Here is a 16,138-nt window from a genome sequence, read left to right as displayed (position 1 = left end):
GGGGGGGAAGGGGGCATCATCTGAGAGAGACCTGCCGATCACAGCGTGCGGGCCGAGGCCGTGAGTCCTCGTGGGGAGCAATTGCACCGACATTCTTGCGAACCTGTATCGGAGCTTTCCTGGTTATCATGAACAGTATCACGATGCTTAGTAGACATTTATCAAAGTATAAACAGAATTTTCATAGAGTGGCGTAAACCTCCACAAATTGGATGTGGCTGGGCTCAAAGGGTAGAAGAGCAATTGCATCGACAAAGGCCAAAACGAATTGTTGAAGTGTTTTGCTCTTTGAGGTTGGTTCAGATGGAGGAATGCATCGGATGAGGCTTGCGGGAGAAGCTGGTTCTGCCGCCTGTCATACGTAATGAGACGAAATGCTCTGTGCAAGAAAAAGCCAGAGCTTCAACGACCTCACACTCCAGCCAACCTCCATCAAGCAAAGTCAATGGCAACTCCCGCTCACAATCTTGCATTGTCACACGCAAACATACAATCACACATTTCAACCTCCTTAATGCCCCTACTGCATAGTACACACCATCACAACTTTTTAGCAACAGCCCCAGACAACACGAGCTTCCCACAAGCTTGCTTGCCAACCAACGTTCCTAGCAGGGGTGCAAGCTAAAGGTAAAGCGTGATAAGGGCTTCCAGGTTCCTCTAACAGAGAGGTCTCCACTCGCGTAAACCGGCTCCGAAGACTGGATTCAGACCTGTTTCAGTCAAGGGTCCTTTTCCCGCACCGTCACGGTCTGTTGGAGGCTTGGAGCTCTCTGTTGGAACCACAAAACACGACGACGATATGAGAGACAGCCCACGCACGGCACGGCACCCGCCAACCGCGGCGCAAGGCAAAAGCTGCAGCTCAATTCCAGGATGAGGCAGAGCCCCGAAGCTCGTACCCAAGGGCGGCAGGGCGGGCGGGCTGGCCAGGGTTCAGGTCCAGGAGGCCGGCTACCTTATTTTGCTCAGAACCACACAGCTGATTGTCTGTGACGAGGACAAGGCATGCGGCGGGGGAACCTTGCGAAACGAAACGGTGCAACAACATCTCCGTCCCTTATTTTTCCTTTTCGCCACGAGAAAACACGCGTTGCTGCTTGCATGGTTCCAGCCCCCGGCACAAAGGCCTCCCTCCTCCCCTTCCCTCGTCCGTCAGTGACAGTGTCATTCCTCGAGCGAGGTGGATGGCAAGCAAGGTACGGATGGCCAGCTAGTACTGCATAGTAGTAGCTGTCTTCTGCCGCGGTTGCTCCCAACCCGTCTCGTCTCGGCTGGGTCGTCCTTTTTTTTTTTTTTTTTTTTTTTTTTTTTTTTGGGGGGGGGGGGGGGGTTTGTNCTTCTTTTTTTTTTTTTTTTTTTTTTTTTTTGTTGAGGGGAGATGGCTGGCTTGATGCGCCAGAGGAGGGCAACCAAAAAAAGAGACGGTGCGTGTTTCCTTACATATCCTCTACCCACCCCCCATGCCACGCCGCCGTCGCCAATATGTTTCTCCCGTGCATGAGGTCCGTCTTTCCTTGACTTTCAACTCGACTGACCGACTTTTCGCCTCTTTTTCGCTGGAAGCCTGCCGAGTTGTGCCCTTTTTTTTGTCTCTGTTCCCATCTTGCCGCCTTCGACAGCAAGCAGCGCACACAAAACCGTTGGGCCCTGTCGTATTGCCCTGATTCGAGTAAACTGTGTAGCATCGTCGTTGTGATATCACCACTCCAGGCCAAGCGCCCAGCCTTTCTTGCGCCTTGCGACCAACTCTGTCTACCTACCTTCACAGGCCATTGAGAAGCTTCCTTTTGGCTTTTCAGAGCGCCAATTCTTCATCGCCTCGCCATTGATCGGTTTACACTTGTGGCAGACCGCAGCCGACTAAAAGCTACCCCTCCCCCGCATTACACCATTCACCATGGCCGTTGCCAACGACGGCTTCGGGGACCTGGGTCTCGACATCATCGGAGTCGGCACTCAGTATCCACCTCATTCGCTGGAAGCCAATTCGATAGACTACCTCAGCGAGATGTATTACCCTGAGTCTCCTGCGTATGTCACGGCCTCTCCGCGATCCTTGCGATTCTGCTAATACCTGGTGGTACTAGGATGAAGAAGATCCTGTCCATCAACAGGTTCACCGGCATCGAGTACCGTTCGTCCATCGGCACACCAGAGCATCCAATCGTAAACCAGAAGAAACCCCCATCAATCACCGATCTTCACAATGTGTTCATGAGCGATGGTGTCCCATTGGCCATCAGCGCCTCCCGCAAGGCCATCGAAGAAGCCGATATCGATCTCAGCGAGATCACCCACATCGTCGCGACGACCTGCACCGACAGCGCAAACCCAGGGTTCGACCACTACGTTATCAAGGGGCTCGGGATGACACACCAGGTCGAGAAGGTCCTCTTGCATGGGGTGGGCTGCAGCGGAGGTCTCGCCTCGCTGAGAACCGCGGCGAATCTGGCGCTGGGCCACAAGTTTCGAGGGAAGCCTGCTCGGATTCTCTGTGTCGCGCTCGAAGTCAGCACGACACTGGTACGCAGCGAGCTGGACAGCATCAACGAGACGCAGGAGACGAGGATCGGCGTGGCATTATTCTCGGATTGCGCCAGTGCTGTGGTGCTCAGTAACGGCATCGGGCAGCCTGCGGCGCCTGTGTACTCCTTGCTGGGGTGGGAGCACAAGATTATCCCAGATACCGAAGGCGACCTTGGTTTCGATGTTGACCCTGTTGGTAAGTTTGACACTGTCTGGCCATTGTGTTCGACACACGCTAACACGAACAAAAGGTTGGAAGGTGGTTCTCTCGCCACGAGTCCCGAAACTCGCCTCGGCGGCCGTGCCCACAACCTTTTCAGAGCTCATGTCTTCGATTCCCCCACTAGGGCCGCGTTACCAGAAGGCGGACGACTTCGACTGGGCTATGCATCCCGGAGGTGCCACGATTTTGACCGAGGCCGAGAAGGCGATGAGCATTTCATCATTCCACATGCGGGCGAGCTATGATACATACATGAAGCACGGGAACTCGAGTTCGGCGACGATATTCAGCGTGATGGACCGGCTTCGTTCCAAAGACATGGACGATATCGCTCCGGAGGGCCGGGCACGCGACTACGTAGTGGGGTGCGCGTTCGGGCCCGGGATTGCGGTGGAGATGTGCATGCTCAAGCGGAACCTGGGGGCTCGGGGCATCACGGGCCTGGAAACGCCGCCGGAAACAGAGAGCGAGGGCAGCAGCAGAAGCGAAGCTGGGGACGACGGTGGAGCGCAGATGGAGGGGCACACGTCTTCGGGACGGGACGGGGGTCAATCCTTTGTGGCGGAGGCACTAGAGAATCTGGAGTTGGACTGAAGATGGACATGGCGGGGGAACGGGGCCCGGGAGAGAAGACAGGAGACGGTATATAGTGGGAGGCGGCGAAGGACGGATGCATACCCCTGACACAACGGCGTTGTTACGAGGACACGATGTGCCTCGGTTTGTCAGTCTCGTTCGGCTGAGCCATGGTATTGATAGCTGGCAGTAATCGAAATAGAAGCATGACTTCCTTGACGAGTTGAAGAAGTTCCAGAGGCCGCCGCGATTGGCCGAGTGTTTGCGAGGTAATGGAAAGGCATGACATGGCATATGCAAGCTCGCGGTTCGAAGCCGAGATGGAGGTCGGGTTCAAAGCCGTCAGGTGGGAAGGCGAACTCTTGGAAGTGGAGGCCACGATATCAGAGACACGAGATGAGCCGAGAGGTGTGGAATTTCTCCGGCAATGGAGGAGGGTATCGCGGGATGGTCAACGTTTGGCCGAGGAAGAGAAGGCATTGAGGTGCCGATGTGTGGTCGATGGATGCTCGGTTTTCGGCGGACAAAGGGTCGAAGGCTATCACGATCCCGCAACTTCCCGGGCTTCGGCAATGGAGAAGGCGTCAAGGCTGGGTGGGACGGCGCAGCTGGTAAGGATGAGTTCATGGCCGGGGATGGCATCGTCATGAAGCGGCGCGATTGGTCGTTGGTTTCCGGGGCCCGGCTGCATGAGGTAAGGAAATTGGGGGAAGCAGATCCGATGGTGCATCTTTGGGGCCGGGATGGGGGTTGCAATGCGACGGAAATTTGTTGTTGCGGTCGGTGTGTGTGTCGGATCGGGTCCGGAGGTTCACGATGCTTCACATGGCGGGCATCAGCTTCGGATCCAAGAATATGGATGTTTTATTTTTACACACCTTTCGACACACCGAGATGCTCGGTGAAACAACCACTACCCTGGCCATCAGAGCAGCCCCGTTATGGAGAATCGAGTCATTGATATCCACGGGCTGGACAATAAATATCTCAACAAGCAGAAGTAAGGCCGAGAAGTCTGGAGAGGGAAAAGTCAAATGCCATGACAGTCAGCAGGCTCGACAGCGGTCTCGGTGGCCGGAGCGGTAGGTGCACGGGCCAGAGAGGCGCTGACACGGCTGGGCACAGCAGCTGGGCCCTCTACAAGCCCCGCCATTCGAGCGCCATCGCAGTGCCCCTCGTCGCCCAACCGGGAAAAGCACAGGGCAGCGAGTGATTGGATCCCTGCAATAAGTGGTGCGCCAGCAATATTTTGACGTCAATTGGACGGTGGGTGGGGGGAGGGGTTATTCGCGTTTGACGTGGTAAGAGGGGCTCTGTGATTCGACGGTCCGATGCTAAGGTACTTGCGCAGCAGTACTTTTTTCCCCTTCCCTTTCCTTCCTCAACAAGTCCTCCAGGTTGAGACACTGCAACGAGAGGGAGAGAAAGACAGAGACAGTCTCCCACTGTTGGCGGCGCTCTCGGCGAGGAGAGGAGGTGCTGAATGAGATACCTACCTAGGTAGGTAGTGAGAAGTGACACAGGAAAATCCGAATGGAATCAGGTACCCACGTTGGCTGCTGGAGGTGAATCGCGGTAGCAAGCAGCAGCTAAGGTACGCAGTATGCCCCTCGGTACTTTGCCTTCCCACATCCGATGTACCTCCTGCCGTTGGACTGGCGTAAGAAATAGCAACCTGGACAGGGAAGAGGAGCTCCTCATGTACCTCACCTCTCGCAGGCAAGGTAGTGTCCCTTCCCAGTCGAGCCCAGGCCCAGCACCGCACCTCACCTCATGCAACCGCGACCCAGCAAAAGGCACCCGTCACTGGAGCGATGGACTGAACGTGGGACATGGACCGGGTTCTGCTGCTCAGCCCGAGTAAAATCCCGCTCGTGGGTGTGAGCAACCAAACATAGTTAACCCGTCCACTTCCACCTATTCCAAACTTTCTTTCTGAATCTTTTCCTCCTCCAATTCCTACATCGCAAATCAGCTTTTTGGTCCGTTCGTCTCTGGCCCGTCGCAACAGACACACCTCTCACTACACAACCCCGAATACCACACAGACAGATACAGACATCCCGCCATCCATCATGGGTCTGCTGGAAGAGCTCAACATCAAGCCCGGTGTCATCTACGGCGATGACGTCCTGAAGCTGTTCACCTACGCCAAGGAGAAGGGCTTTGCCATTCCCGCTTGCAACGTCGTATGTTGTTCCCCCTCGCCCTGCTCGTCGTGTTCCGCCGCCGCCGTTGTCGTCGGTTGCCGGAGATCAGACCGAATGACACGGAAAAGAGGGGTGTTGACAATCGGCTAACAACCCCGCCTCCCAGACCTCCTCTTCCACCGCCGTTGCTGCCCTCGAGGCTGCCCGCGAGGCCAAGTCCCCCATTGTTCTCCAGACGTACGTCGTCTCGACCTCCCAACGACTTGATTGTTTTCGGTTCTGACAAGTCCCAGCTCCCAGGGCGGTGCCGCCTACTTCGCCGGCAAGGCCATCCCCAACTCTGCCGACAAGCAGGAGGCTTCCGTCGCCGGTGCCATTGCTGCCGCCCACTACATCCGCTCCATTGCCCCCGTCTACGGCGTTCCCGTCGTCCTCCACTCCGACCACTGCGCGTGAGTTTGCCCCCGATGCCAATATCTGCGTTATCCGCACAGGAATTGACAGTCTTTGCAGCAAGAAGCTCCTGCCTTGGCTCGATGGCATGATCTCCGCCGATGAGGAGGAGTTCAAGCGCTCCGGCCACCCCCTCTTCTCCTCCCACATGATTGACCTTTCCGAGGGTTCGTGCCGGCCCCGATACCTTCTGCACAGCACGAGACTGACATGCAACAGAGGAGGTCGCCTACAACATCGAGACCACCGCCAAGTACCTCAAGCGCTCTGCTCCCATGAAGTTGTGGCTCGAGATGGAGATCGGAAGTAAGAGACACGACTCAATCATGCCCTGAACGCGATAACTAACAATCACACAGTCACTGGTGGTGAGGAGGATGGTGTCAACAACGAGGATGTCGACAACAACTCTCTGTACACCCAGCCCGAGGATATCTACGCCATCTACCAGGCTCTGTCCCCCATCTCCCCCTACTTCTCCATCGCTGCCGGTTTCGGTAACGTCCACGGTGTCTACAAGCCCGGGTAAGCAATTAGCAATCAACCAGCAATCTTGACAATGAGCTCCGGTCTGACCTCTTCGCAGCAACGTCAAGCTCCACCCCGAGCTGCTCGGAAAGCACCAGGAGTTCGTCGCTGCCAAGCTTGGCAATGGCGACAAGAAGCCTGTCTTCTTCGTCTTCCACGGTGGCTCCGGCTCCGCTGTCGAGGAGTTCCAGAAGGCCATCTCCTTCGGTGTCGTCAAGGTCAACATCGACACCGACCTCCAGTGGGCTTACCTGTCTGGTATCCGTGACTACGTCACCAAGAACATTGACTACCTGAAGTAAGTGCCCTTGTGTATCAGCTGTCAGACGACGGCCTCTAACGCCCGAATAGGACCCAGGTCGGCAACCCCGAGGGTGACGACAAGCCCAACAAGAAGAAGTACGACCCCAGAGTCTGGGTCCGTGAGGGTGAGAAGGTCATGAAGGACCGTGTCAAGCAGGCCCTGTTTGACTTCAAGGCCGACAACGTTTTGTAAAGGATGGATAGTGGGTGATACCTCTGCAGAGACTGGACCGAGATGTGGGGTCGCAGGCTCTGTTTCGTAGGATGAAGCTGTCAAAAGACGCCTACCTACATAACATTCAAATTGAAGTAAAAGATCAAGAAAAAAAAAAATGCTCTCGTCTGCCACAAGATGCCCAATTGAGAAATATTGCAGATTGGCGGCATGACTCCTTAATCACAGGTAGGCACTCGGAGCCAACTCGACCACACCTACCGTCGCCGTGCGTGGTCTATCATTGTGCAAGACGCGCTCTATCACATCTACCGTCTGCAAAGTACCCCTAACGGCTGCCTGCACCCTGGTTGTCTGTGCCATGTCTCGACGTCATCTCGGTCTTGCATCATCCCATGTTCAGCCATCACCCCACCTCATTCCTCATGTCTCTCATTTATAAGCTCACTATTCCACTCTAACCCAACGTGATTCACAACGGCGCTGTCTGACTTGGCTCAAACCACACTACCTTTGGATGTCGATTCAAAATGGCTTCAATCTGGGGTCTCCTCCGGCGCAACTATTATATCTTTAATCCGCCAGTCGCACCACGGCAAGATGGGGCTCTCCGCTTCGGCATCCTTGGTGCTGCCAACATTGCGTGAGCGAATACAATGATCCCAAAATCCACAATATTAACATTAGTCCAGGCCCATGGCCTTAATCAACCCGGCTAGATCCCATCCAGAGGTTGTCGTCCAAGCAGTCGCTGCCCGCGACCCAAAGAAGGCCGCCGCATTTGCCGCGAAGCACGGCATCCCAGACGTAAAGCCAGACTATCAGTCCATCATCGACGATCCCTCAATTGACTGCATCTACATCCCGCTTCCTAATGGTTTGCACTATGAATGGACCGTTAAGGCGCTTGAGGCGGGCAAGCACGTCCTCCTCGAGAAGCCGTCTGTCGCCAATGCTCGAGAGGCGGAGGCGCTTTTCCGACTGCCATTACTCAAGGAGCCGAAGGCCCCCGTCCTACTCGAAGCATTCCATTACCGGTTCCAGCCAAGCTGGCAGTACTATCTGACCTTGGTCGACGCACCGAACGTCGAGCATGTGAAGGCCAGCGCACACATTCCGTGGTTCATTATTGGTAACGACGATATTCGGTGGGAATACGATCTTGCCGGCGGTGCTCTGATGGACCTTGGAACGTACACCATCAGTGCGATCCGCCAGACGTACGGCATCGAGCCTGACGAATGTCTAGAGGCCAAGTTCGACACCATGCCTCCCCCCAAGGACATGGCTGACCACTCGTGGAACGTCACTTGGCGGATGAAGAACGGCGGGACCGCAGAGGCAGAGGGAACGTTGCGGGCCGGGCTGGCCGCCATCGGGGTGCCGAAGCTGATTGTCACGCACAAGGAGACCGTCGTCGAGGACGCCAAGCTGCCGGTCGGGCAGGAGAAGACGCGTAAGCGCAAGATTGACTTTGCCAACTTCATGTTTGGCGGCATATGGCATCGAATCGACGTCAGTGACGAGTTCGTCATCAAGAACAAGAGCAACGGGGCGGTGGTGAAGAGGTGGACGGAGAAGCAGTCGAAGAAGGCGTACACTTTCCAGGAGGCGGGCATCCAAGCCGCTAGCGAGGAGCACTGGATCACGTACCGACACCAGCTGGAGCAGTTTGTCAACCGCGTCAAGGGGCGCGAGACGCCATTTTGGGTGGACGGGGAGGACAGCATCAACCAGATGAGGATGATTGATATGGCGTACGAGAAGGCGGGCTTGCCGCTGCGCCACTCGCCTGGCGTCACGATTTGATGATATCACACACGGTCCAGGATGCTTTTTGTTTTCATCATGACTTGCTTTGAAACCGCTCCCTGTTGCTTATTTCTAATGTAGTTGTGAAATCCAACTCACGAATGACATGGTGCTCCCAATAAGATGCATCCCCGTGATCACTCTCCCAATGAAGTACAAAAACAATGACAGCCGCCCGCTCCTCCATCGAAACGTGCTGCTGTGCTAGCCCCGACTGAACCCACCCTTTGCGACTTCGATGAACTCGTCCTTGCTCACCCACCCCTTGCCCGAGATGTCCGCCATCTCAATCATCCTCCGCATGTCCGACTCGCTCAGCGTGCTATTCACCTCGGAACACACCGCGCGCAGGCTCTCCAGCGTGATGCGCCCCGTGCCGCGCGGGTCGAACATCTTCCACGCGTCCTCGGCCTCCTCCTGCGGGTCGCGGCGCATCAGCATCCACGCGGCGATGGCGGAGAAGTGCTCCTGGGGCATGCGCAGACGCGACGGGCTGCAGGGGCCCCGCGCCGGGTCGTGGTCGTGGGGCGGCACGCCGTGGGCGAGCAGCAGGGCGTACGTTTCTGTGCGGGCGAGGTCGAAGCCGATGGCGCGCAGGGCAAACGGCCATTCGCGCGCGTTGAGGGAGCCCAGGCCTTGTTGGTCTACCACCTCCCACTGTGTTTTCCCGGCTGGTGTGAGCGGGCGATCAATTGGTGCTTGGAGGTTGGGTGGGTGAGACTTACAGCTTCTCTGATGTTGTTTTGCCAGTCCGTCGGCAGCGCGGCTAGGTCGCGACGGCCTTGGTTCATGTCGAAGAGTGACGCGGTCGTCATCTCGGCGGCGGTTGTGTTGTTGTGGAATCGGCGTTCCGGGTATCTTTAGTGTTGGTTGCTCCCCTAATCCGGCAGAGAAAGCCGGGTCAAGCAAGGCAGGTCGAGTTAAGAGCCTCAGTTTAAGACCAGACTCGGAGGCTGGTGGTTGAGGGCCGGGCAAGATGAAAAAATGCGATTGGGGTATCTGGAAATACGAGCGCGATTGAAACGTCCCCTAGATGTTTCTTTTTTGAATTCCTTAAGGTCCCATGCTCGTTCTCCGGCAATTCGTAAGGTTGGATTGCTTGTTTACTGAGAGCAAGCTCAGCGCGCTTCACAGCTCATTCATCTCATCGCGAACTGGAGGCGCGGTGAGAAGGTACGTATCTAACCTGGAAAGCTCGACTGTGGGGCATTGTGGCTAGGACAGATCACGTGGGCAACGGTCGAGGAGCACCACCAACACGCCTTGGAACGCTCGTTCCATTCAATTCTTCGCGAGAAGGAATTCTAGAATACTTAACAATTATGCACCAATGGATGGGAAGCTGCTTGATTTTTGATGATTTCGGTATGATCGATGGCGGCGACCTGAACTCACCTCTTCTCCGCCGAAGAAACTCCGCGCTGGAGACCGGTTCGGAGAGCGACCAATCATTTTCAGCTTGAACCATTCACCTCCATCCAAGAGGCGTCAGTAGTCATCCATCATCCATCGTGACTGTGTTTGCATTGCGGTGTCCGGGTGTTGCTAGTCGCTCAAGATCCTTTTCACAATGAGACCAACGTTATGCCGTCCGTTTCAGTCCACTTTCCGAGTGTTAGGTCATGAGAACCCTCTGGTACAGTGCCCTTCTTACTGAACCGCAGAAACAAGGCACTGACACGAGCCCAGGGCCTCCCGAAATCCGGCACGCCACCGCATTGGCCGCGAAAACCGGTTCGGCGCAAGATCACCGGAGTGGACAAGGTCATTGCCGTCTCGTCTGCCAAAGGAGGTGTCGGCAAGAGCACAGTTGCGGGTGAGAAGGATAATCACGACATTAGTGAAAAGAACGCTTTGTATTGACTTCCAGAAGCAAATCTATCTCTGGCTTTTGCGCGGCTAGGATATCACGCTGGCATTCTTGACACAGACATCTTTGGGCCGTCCATCCCTACCCTGTTCAACCTTTCAGGGGAGCCAAGACTGTCGCAGAGTAAGTCAAATCTCTCACTCGGCTAGGACTCGTGCTGATCACAGCCCAGATAACCAACTGGTGCCAATGACAAATTATGGTGTCAAGACCATGTCGATGGGATATCTCGTTCCGGAGGACGATGCTGTGGTTTGGAGGGGCCCGATGGTCATGAAGGCTATTCAACAACTGCTTCACGAGGTTGACTGGGGTAATCTCGATGTCCTGGTCTTGGACTTGCCCCCTGGAACGGGAGACACACAACTGACCATCACCCAACAAATCATTCTCGATGGTTAGTATGCCCCCTGCCGAGAATATTCTGACGCGGTACATGTCACTGATCATTGTCAGGATCCATCATCGTCACGACACCTCACACACTCGCCGTAAAGGACGCCGTCAAGGGCGTCAACATGTTCAACAAGGTCAACACCAATATCCTGGGCCTGGTTCAGAACATGTCACTGTTCAAATGTCCTCACTGCCATGGAGATACTCAAGTGTTCGGATCGAACGACAGAGTCGAGCGCATGTGCAAGGAGCACAATATCAGCTTCCTGGGCGACATACCACTCCACCCGTCAATTGGAGACGACGCGGACCTCGGCAAACCGACTGTGGTGTCCGAACCGACAAGTGAGCGAGCAGGGATATTCCTCAAGATCGCCCAGAACATCGCTCCCAGGATCGACCTCCGTTCACCGTAAATTGCTCGGAGAGGTGAGCTTCAAATTGGCGTGATGAGTGTAGGATACCCTGTGTAAGCAAACGTTTAGTCAACGGGACTTCGAGCAGGGGTATTGTGGGCATCTCATGTATTTGTGTCAACAGTCCCTTTGCGCTCCTAGCAGCACCCAGATCGGAGCAACCCCTTCGCATCTGGAGGGAAGAAAAGTCGTGTGTACAAACCGTTAGCCTATGTAACGCGGAAACAAGACACATTACCAGGAATGGAACGAGACTGCCAAACCACCCTTAAACGCCATCCAGCCCTCGGGCTTCCTTGAGGATCATTCCCATGCATAGAAATCAGACGGTAGGTTAGTCCAGCTCGTCGTTTTGCTGGTATACGTGACGGCTGCGGGTAGGATCTTTGCGCATGGCTTGGCCGGAGCCTGTAAAGCCAACTGTGACAACGTCAGAAAAGGCCCAGACTTGACAATGAGGAGTTGACATACCTCGGCCATGTACACCGTCGGGCGTGCGGAACATGCTGTCCTTCTTCTGCTTTCCGAACTTGGACTTGGAGTTGAACTCCTGCCACTTGCTCTTGCCCTTCTCCAGCTCCTTGGTGGCCTTAATCTTCTTGGCCTTGGGAGGCTTGGTAGCAGCATCGGCGTTCTTCTCCGCATCGAGTTTGGCTTGTTGTTCCGGGTACAAGCTAGCAGCAGCGGATGTGACGACACCGTTCGACGGGCCGGATGCCTTGGGCGGCGCAGGCTGTGCAGCCTGTTGTGCAGTGCTGGGTCCGGACGCTGGTGTTCCGTCAGCCTTGCGTTTGTTGGACATGGGTCGGATGTCCTTGGCCCGCAATGTGTCGGTCTCATCGTAGCTCTTGAACTTGACAACATAGATTGGCGCCGTCGATGAGCCGGTGATAGAGGTGATGCGCGCAGGGTAGAACCCTCTGTCGCCTGAGACCCATTTGGCCATGACAGTGTCGTTCACACGGTAGACAACAGGGGCATCATCCTTCTCTTCGACGGCGGGGGCGGCCTTTTTGAAGGCAGGATGGTTCTCCTTGGACCACTTCTCGGGGGGCGGGCTGGGGGCTTTGAGAGGCGCGGGCTTGGGTGCCTGCTTCGGCTGCAGCTCAGCAAGAGACTCGTTTAAGAGGGAAATCATGTCATTCAACTCCGCCTGCAGACTTTCGAGTTCGGGGTTTCCGGGGTCATCCTTCAGACCAGCGTGGACGACGTCGAGCTGGCGAGGCAAGGTTAGCAAACGCTCGTTTGGGAAGGTTCAGGCGGGATGGCGCGTACCTGCTCCTGGTACTGTTTGCGATCCGCCTCCAGGGCCGCGATTTCGGCGGACATTTTGGCTGTTGGATTGAAGAGATGCTGTGGAAAGTATGAGTACGAAGGTAACGAAGGGCGGGATGCGAGTAGTCGGGCTCGAGTGGTTTGCGAAGGGTGGGTTAGCGGCAAACACGAGATGTTGCTGCGGTCGCGGTGGTTGTGATGTTGAGGCCTGCTTGCGACGGACTGCGGCGAAAGTAGAGCCGCTGTTGCAGTCAGGTTCACTTCCAGATTCCGTTGTAGCCAAAGCTTATCCGAGATCACGTGCTGATAAGAGCACATGGGAATGCATGCAACGCCCCAGGATGACCTCAAGTGAGAAAGAATCTGGAGGTGCAGGCCAATGAGGGCTTGCTGATTGGGGTCCCCAGAATGCTGGAATGCAGCCTGTGGGTTTTAGGAATCGGGAGTACAGGGGTGGGAAGAGGCGGTTGAAGCCGGCAGACACGGGCACTTCAGCTGGTGTGCTGGCCGTACCACAGCCTGCCCGGGTACCTAACTAGGTAAGTAAGCCAGCCGTAATCCAGGCACTGGCACTGGCGGCACTGGCTGACGATACCTCTCTAGGGGTCCAGTGGTAGGTGGGTGCTGTGCTGTTTGGGGTTGCGGTTGCGGTTTAGGTGCGGGCGTGCGCGGGTGCGAATTCGGTCTCGGGTACCTTGACAAGCTCGTCTTTCATTCTCTTCTGCAAGACTAGTTAATCTCAACCTCTCCCCCTCGCAACACCAACTACATTTCTTGCGCACATCGCATCGACACAGAAGCATCATCAGCCTCGTTCTTCCCATTCAATTGGCCGCTCCCGGGTCACGTCGCGCCGTACCGCGCCCCGGACACATCTTCACAGGCATTAGGTCATTGAAACAGGTCGGCAGCCACCGCGGCTGCATCCATCGGCCCTCCGGACAGGACGCCCACCAGCAATAGCAGCAGCAGCAGCAGCAGCAGCAGCAGCAGCAGCAGCAGCAGCAGCAGCAGCAGCAGCAGCAGCGCATCAGAACTCACCCGCGCCTTGCTACCATCCCGACACCCCAACCGGCATATGTCATACACCTATCCAGGGGGCAAATAAGCAATCATGGTTCGAGACAGAGACGGCGACGAATCCTCGTCTGCCAGCCAATCAAAACGCCCTGCCCTCAATCATCAGGAGAGCGACTCGACCAACAGCGACAACGCCGTCAGAGAACAGCATCATCAGCACCGCTCCAAGCCTCAGAAGCACGTTGTTGGTGCCGGTCGCTTGCATGCACGCGTCCCATCCTCTAAAGCATTACACAAACATCATGGATCAAATGCCTCCAAACTGAATCACCGACGCATAGCATCTCCTTCCCCCGAGCGCAAGCCCACCTTCGCAGCCACCCATCGCCGCGTTCAGTCCGACGCGAAGCTCTCTCGCGACAGCTCCTCCACGAATCTGAGCAAAAATACCTCTTCAACAAGCCTGCGCCGTAACAAGTCCCACGGCGAAGTGAACAAGAAGTCCAAGTCTTCCGACAAGTTAAAGAGGACCAACTCGAACCCCGCCGTCAACAAGGTCAAGCCGCAAAAGTCGCAGGTACACTTCGACTTGGGTAACGACGGCCAGGACGACGAATGGGTGGACGCCAGCACATCTGCCTCACCATACCTGTCGAGAAGAGGCTCCCTGGCCAGCGCCCAATCCTCAGCGAAGCCCGACGACAGCAGTGCAAACAACAGCGCGAATAACAGCGCATACAACTCTAGAACCGAAACTCCCGCAGCGCAACCGTCCCCTCCTGCCTCGTCCACTCCCGACCGCGAGACCGTTCAACACAAAGAATACTTGACATCGAGGTTGCTCCAGCGCACCCCCTCGCACGGCGCGCCGCCCAAGATGACTGCAGACACCGTTTCCGTCTCGCGCCGGGGTCAATCTCAGTCCCCCGACTCCATCAGCCGTGTTTCCAACCTCGCCGACTCGCACAATATCAACACTCTGCCAGGAACGAGCTCCGGCGATGAACTGATTTCGAGATTTGTTGGCGCTGGAAGCTCCGGTGCAGCTCGCGAAGGGTCGTTCTACAACCTTCAGAGGAGACCAGACAGTCGAAGGTCCGAGGACATTCCGCAGCAAAGGCCACAGTCTTCCGCGAGCTCTGGGCGACCGTCGCGACGAGAATCCGGATTGTCAGATGATGAGAATGGCACTGCGCTTGCTCCGCGATCGGCCAGACGGTCCGCCCCCCCGGCCGAGAAATCACGAACTCAACAAAAGCTTAATTTGCAGCGAGCGAGCTCAGTGATCGAACCGGGACAGGCTGTTGGAGGTGGTGTTGGTGCAGTAGGCGCAAGCCCGCTGGTGGGAATCGGAGGCCCGGGTTACGATGGCGGCGCGAGCCGCGACCCACGTGTAGCGAAGCAGCTGGAGAAGACGGGGATGGAGTACCTCAGTGTTCGCCGGTTCCAGAACCCCGTCGCGCGATCTTTAGATCGCTTAGCGCAGGCCAATCGCCAGAACAAGAACCAGCGCATACCTCGCAATGGCACTGCCAGTCTCAATGGAAAGGCGGCGTCAATGCGGAGTGGCATCGTGTCGGGCCAGCACACGCGAGCTTCCAGCATCAACGAGAGCAGTGCTGCCGCTGCCAGAAGGCCAATGACACCCCGCGCCCAGTCAATCAGGACAAATGGTGCCGGATCCAGCTTCGAGGCTGATGTTGAGGACCACCAGAGCAGCCGGGCACTACACGAGGGAGCCGGAACTCAAGGACTTAGTGGGTCCAGTCTTGTTGGCGGAGAGGAAGACGAGGGTGTAACGGCCATCCTGCGGAACCTTTGGGAGAAGAACCTAGACCTCAGTGCCAGCCAGGACTAGGAGGATTTGCCTAGCGGTGAGGATCTGGATCTCATTCCGAAGGAGTAGGGTGGGGAGAGCAGAGAGCACACACAAAGGCGCGACTTGTCCGGGGAGTTCATTGCTGCAGTGGCTTCTTTGTTGTCCAGCCATGTCTATGCTCTCCCGGCAGTTCCCATGCATCACTGGTTGCTCACGGTGTATTAATGCGCTTCAGTTCTTTCAGACTTGGAAAGCGCTTGTTTTAACAATAAAGGTGTACTATGAATGGTACAGGTGGGCGGGCGGGCAAGGATGAGCTTTTTGGTCGCTAAGCACTTCGGATAGACAGTCGTAATTGGCAGGAAATACAAAAGTAGTAATTGATGGCGAACAATGTACACAGAGGCGTTCTATTGCTTTTTCGCGATTCACACTTGCTGTTGTCATATCCGCAACACCAAGACGGGAACGATTTGATAACTAAAGAAGGGTAGAACGATGGACTACTCAGGGGAAAGAACATCGGTGTACAATACGCCGGGGCTTGATGTGACCACCCGGGGGTTTGTGGATTAGTCATTCCCGAGTGTCAC

At 56.0% G+C, this 16,138-nt stretch overlaps 7 protein-coding genes across 7 annotated transcripts; 5 read left to right on the top strand and 2 right to left on the bottom strand.

The window, feature by feature from the left end:
* Positions 1-1,900: 1,900 nt before the first annotated feature.
* On the top strand, positions 1,901-3,346 carry GCG54_00014950 (Type III polyketide synthase B; the record flags this gene model as incomplete). The annotated part of the gene is made up of 3 exons (XM_045414771.1): positions 1,901-2,034; positions 2,091-2,725; positions 2,781-3,346. 3 exons carry the CDS (start codon positions 1,901-1,903, stop codon positions 3,344-3,346), a joined length of 1,335 nt encoding a protein of 444 aa, XP_045260893.1.
* Positions 3,347-5,160: 1,814 nt separating this feature from the next.
* Positions 5,161-6,955, top strand: GCG54_00014949 (Fructose-bisphosphate aldolase; the record flags this gene model as incomplete). The annotated part of the gene is given in 9 exon segments (XM_045414770.1): positions 5,161-5,208; positions 5,227-5,517; positions 5,645-5,715; positions 5,772-5,930; positions 5,992-6,098; positions 6,151-6,237; positions 6,291-6,456; positions 6,518-6,757; positions 6,811-6,955. The coding sequence occupies 9 exon segments, from the start codon at positions 5,161-5,163 to the stop codon at positions 6,953-6,955; spliced, it is 1,314 nt and encodes a 437-aa protein (XP_045260892.1).
* Positions 6,956-7,467: 512 nt separating this feature from the next.
* GCG54_00014948 (putative oxidoreductase) lies at positions 7,468-8,746 on the top strand (the record flags this gene model as incomplete). Its single annotated transcript, XM_045414769.1, has 2 exons — positions 7,468-7,580; positions 7,630-8,746. 2 exons carry the CDS (start codon positions 7,468-7,470, stop codon positions 8,744-8,746), a joined length of 1,230 nt encoding a protein of 409 aa, XP_045260891.1.
* Positions 8,747-8,953: 207 nt separating this feature from the next.
* GCG54_00014947 (Cell division control protein 31) lies at positions 8,954-9,564 on the bottom strand (the record flags this gene model as incomplete). Its single annotated transcript, XM_045414768.1, has 2 exons — positions 8,954-9,406; positions 9,475-9,564. The coding sequence occupies 2 exons, from the start codon at positions 9,562-9,564 to the stop codon at positions 8,954-8,956; spliced, it is 543 nt and encodes a 180-aa protein (XP_045260890.1).
* Positions 9,565-10,319: 755 nt separating this feature from the next.
* Positions 10,320-11,431, top strand: GCG54_00014946 (Iron-sulfur protein IND1; the record flags this gene model as incomplete). Its single annotated transcript, XM_045414767.1, has 5 exons — positions 10,320-10,385; positions 10,439-10,589; positions 10,620-10,742; positions 10,792-11,016; positions 11,076-11,431. The coding sequence occupies 5 exons, from the start codon at positions 10,320-10,322 to the stop codon at positions 11,429-11,431; spliced, it is 921 nt and encodes a 306-aa protein (XP_045260889.1).
* A 334-nt stretch (positions 11,432-11,765) lies between these two features.
* On the bottom strand, positions 11,766-12,760 carry GCG54_00014945 (uncharacterized protein; the record flags this gene model as incomplete). Its single annotated transcript, XM_045414766.1, has 3 exons — positions 11,766-11,851; positions 11,903-12,647; positions 12,707-12,760. The coding sequence occupies 3 exons, from the start codon at positions 12,758-12,760 to the stop codon at positions 11,766-11,768; spliced, it is 885 nt and encodes a 294-aa protein (XP_045260888.1).
* A 1,060-nt stretch (positions 12,761-13,820) lies between these two features.
* GCG54_00014944 (uncharacterized protein) lies at positions 13,821-15,584 on the top strand (the record flags this gene model as incomplete). The annotated part of the gene is made up of 1 exon (XM_045414765.1): positions 13,821-15,584. The coding sequence occupies one exon, from the start codon at positions 13,821-13,823 to the stop codon at positions 15,582-15,584; it is 1,764 nt and encodes a 587-aa protein (XP_045260887.1).
* Positions 15,585-16,138: the final 554 nt, after the last annotated feature.

The sequence above is a fragment of the Colletotrichum gloeosporioides genome (assembly GCF_011800055.1).
Source record: "Colletotrichum gloeosporioides strain Lc1 chromosome Unknown consensus_66, whole genome shotgun sequence".
Taxonomy (NCBI): Eukaryota; Fungi; Ascomycota; class Sordariomycetes; order Glomerellales; family Glomerellaceae; genus Colletotrichum; species Colletotrichum gloeosporioides.
The sequence above is the reverse complement of the archived record's forward strand: the minus strand, read 5'-3'. Positions and strand labels throughout refer to the sequence as shown.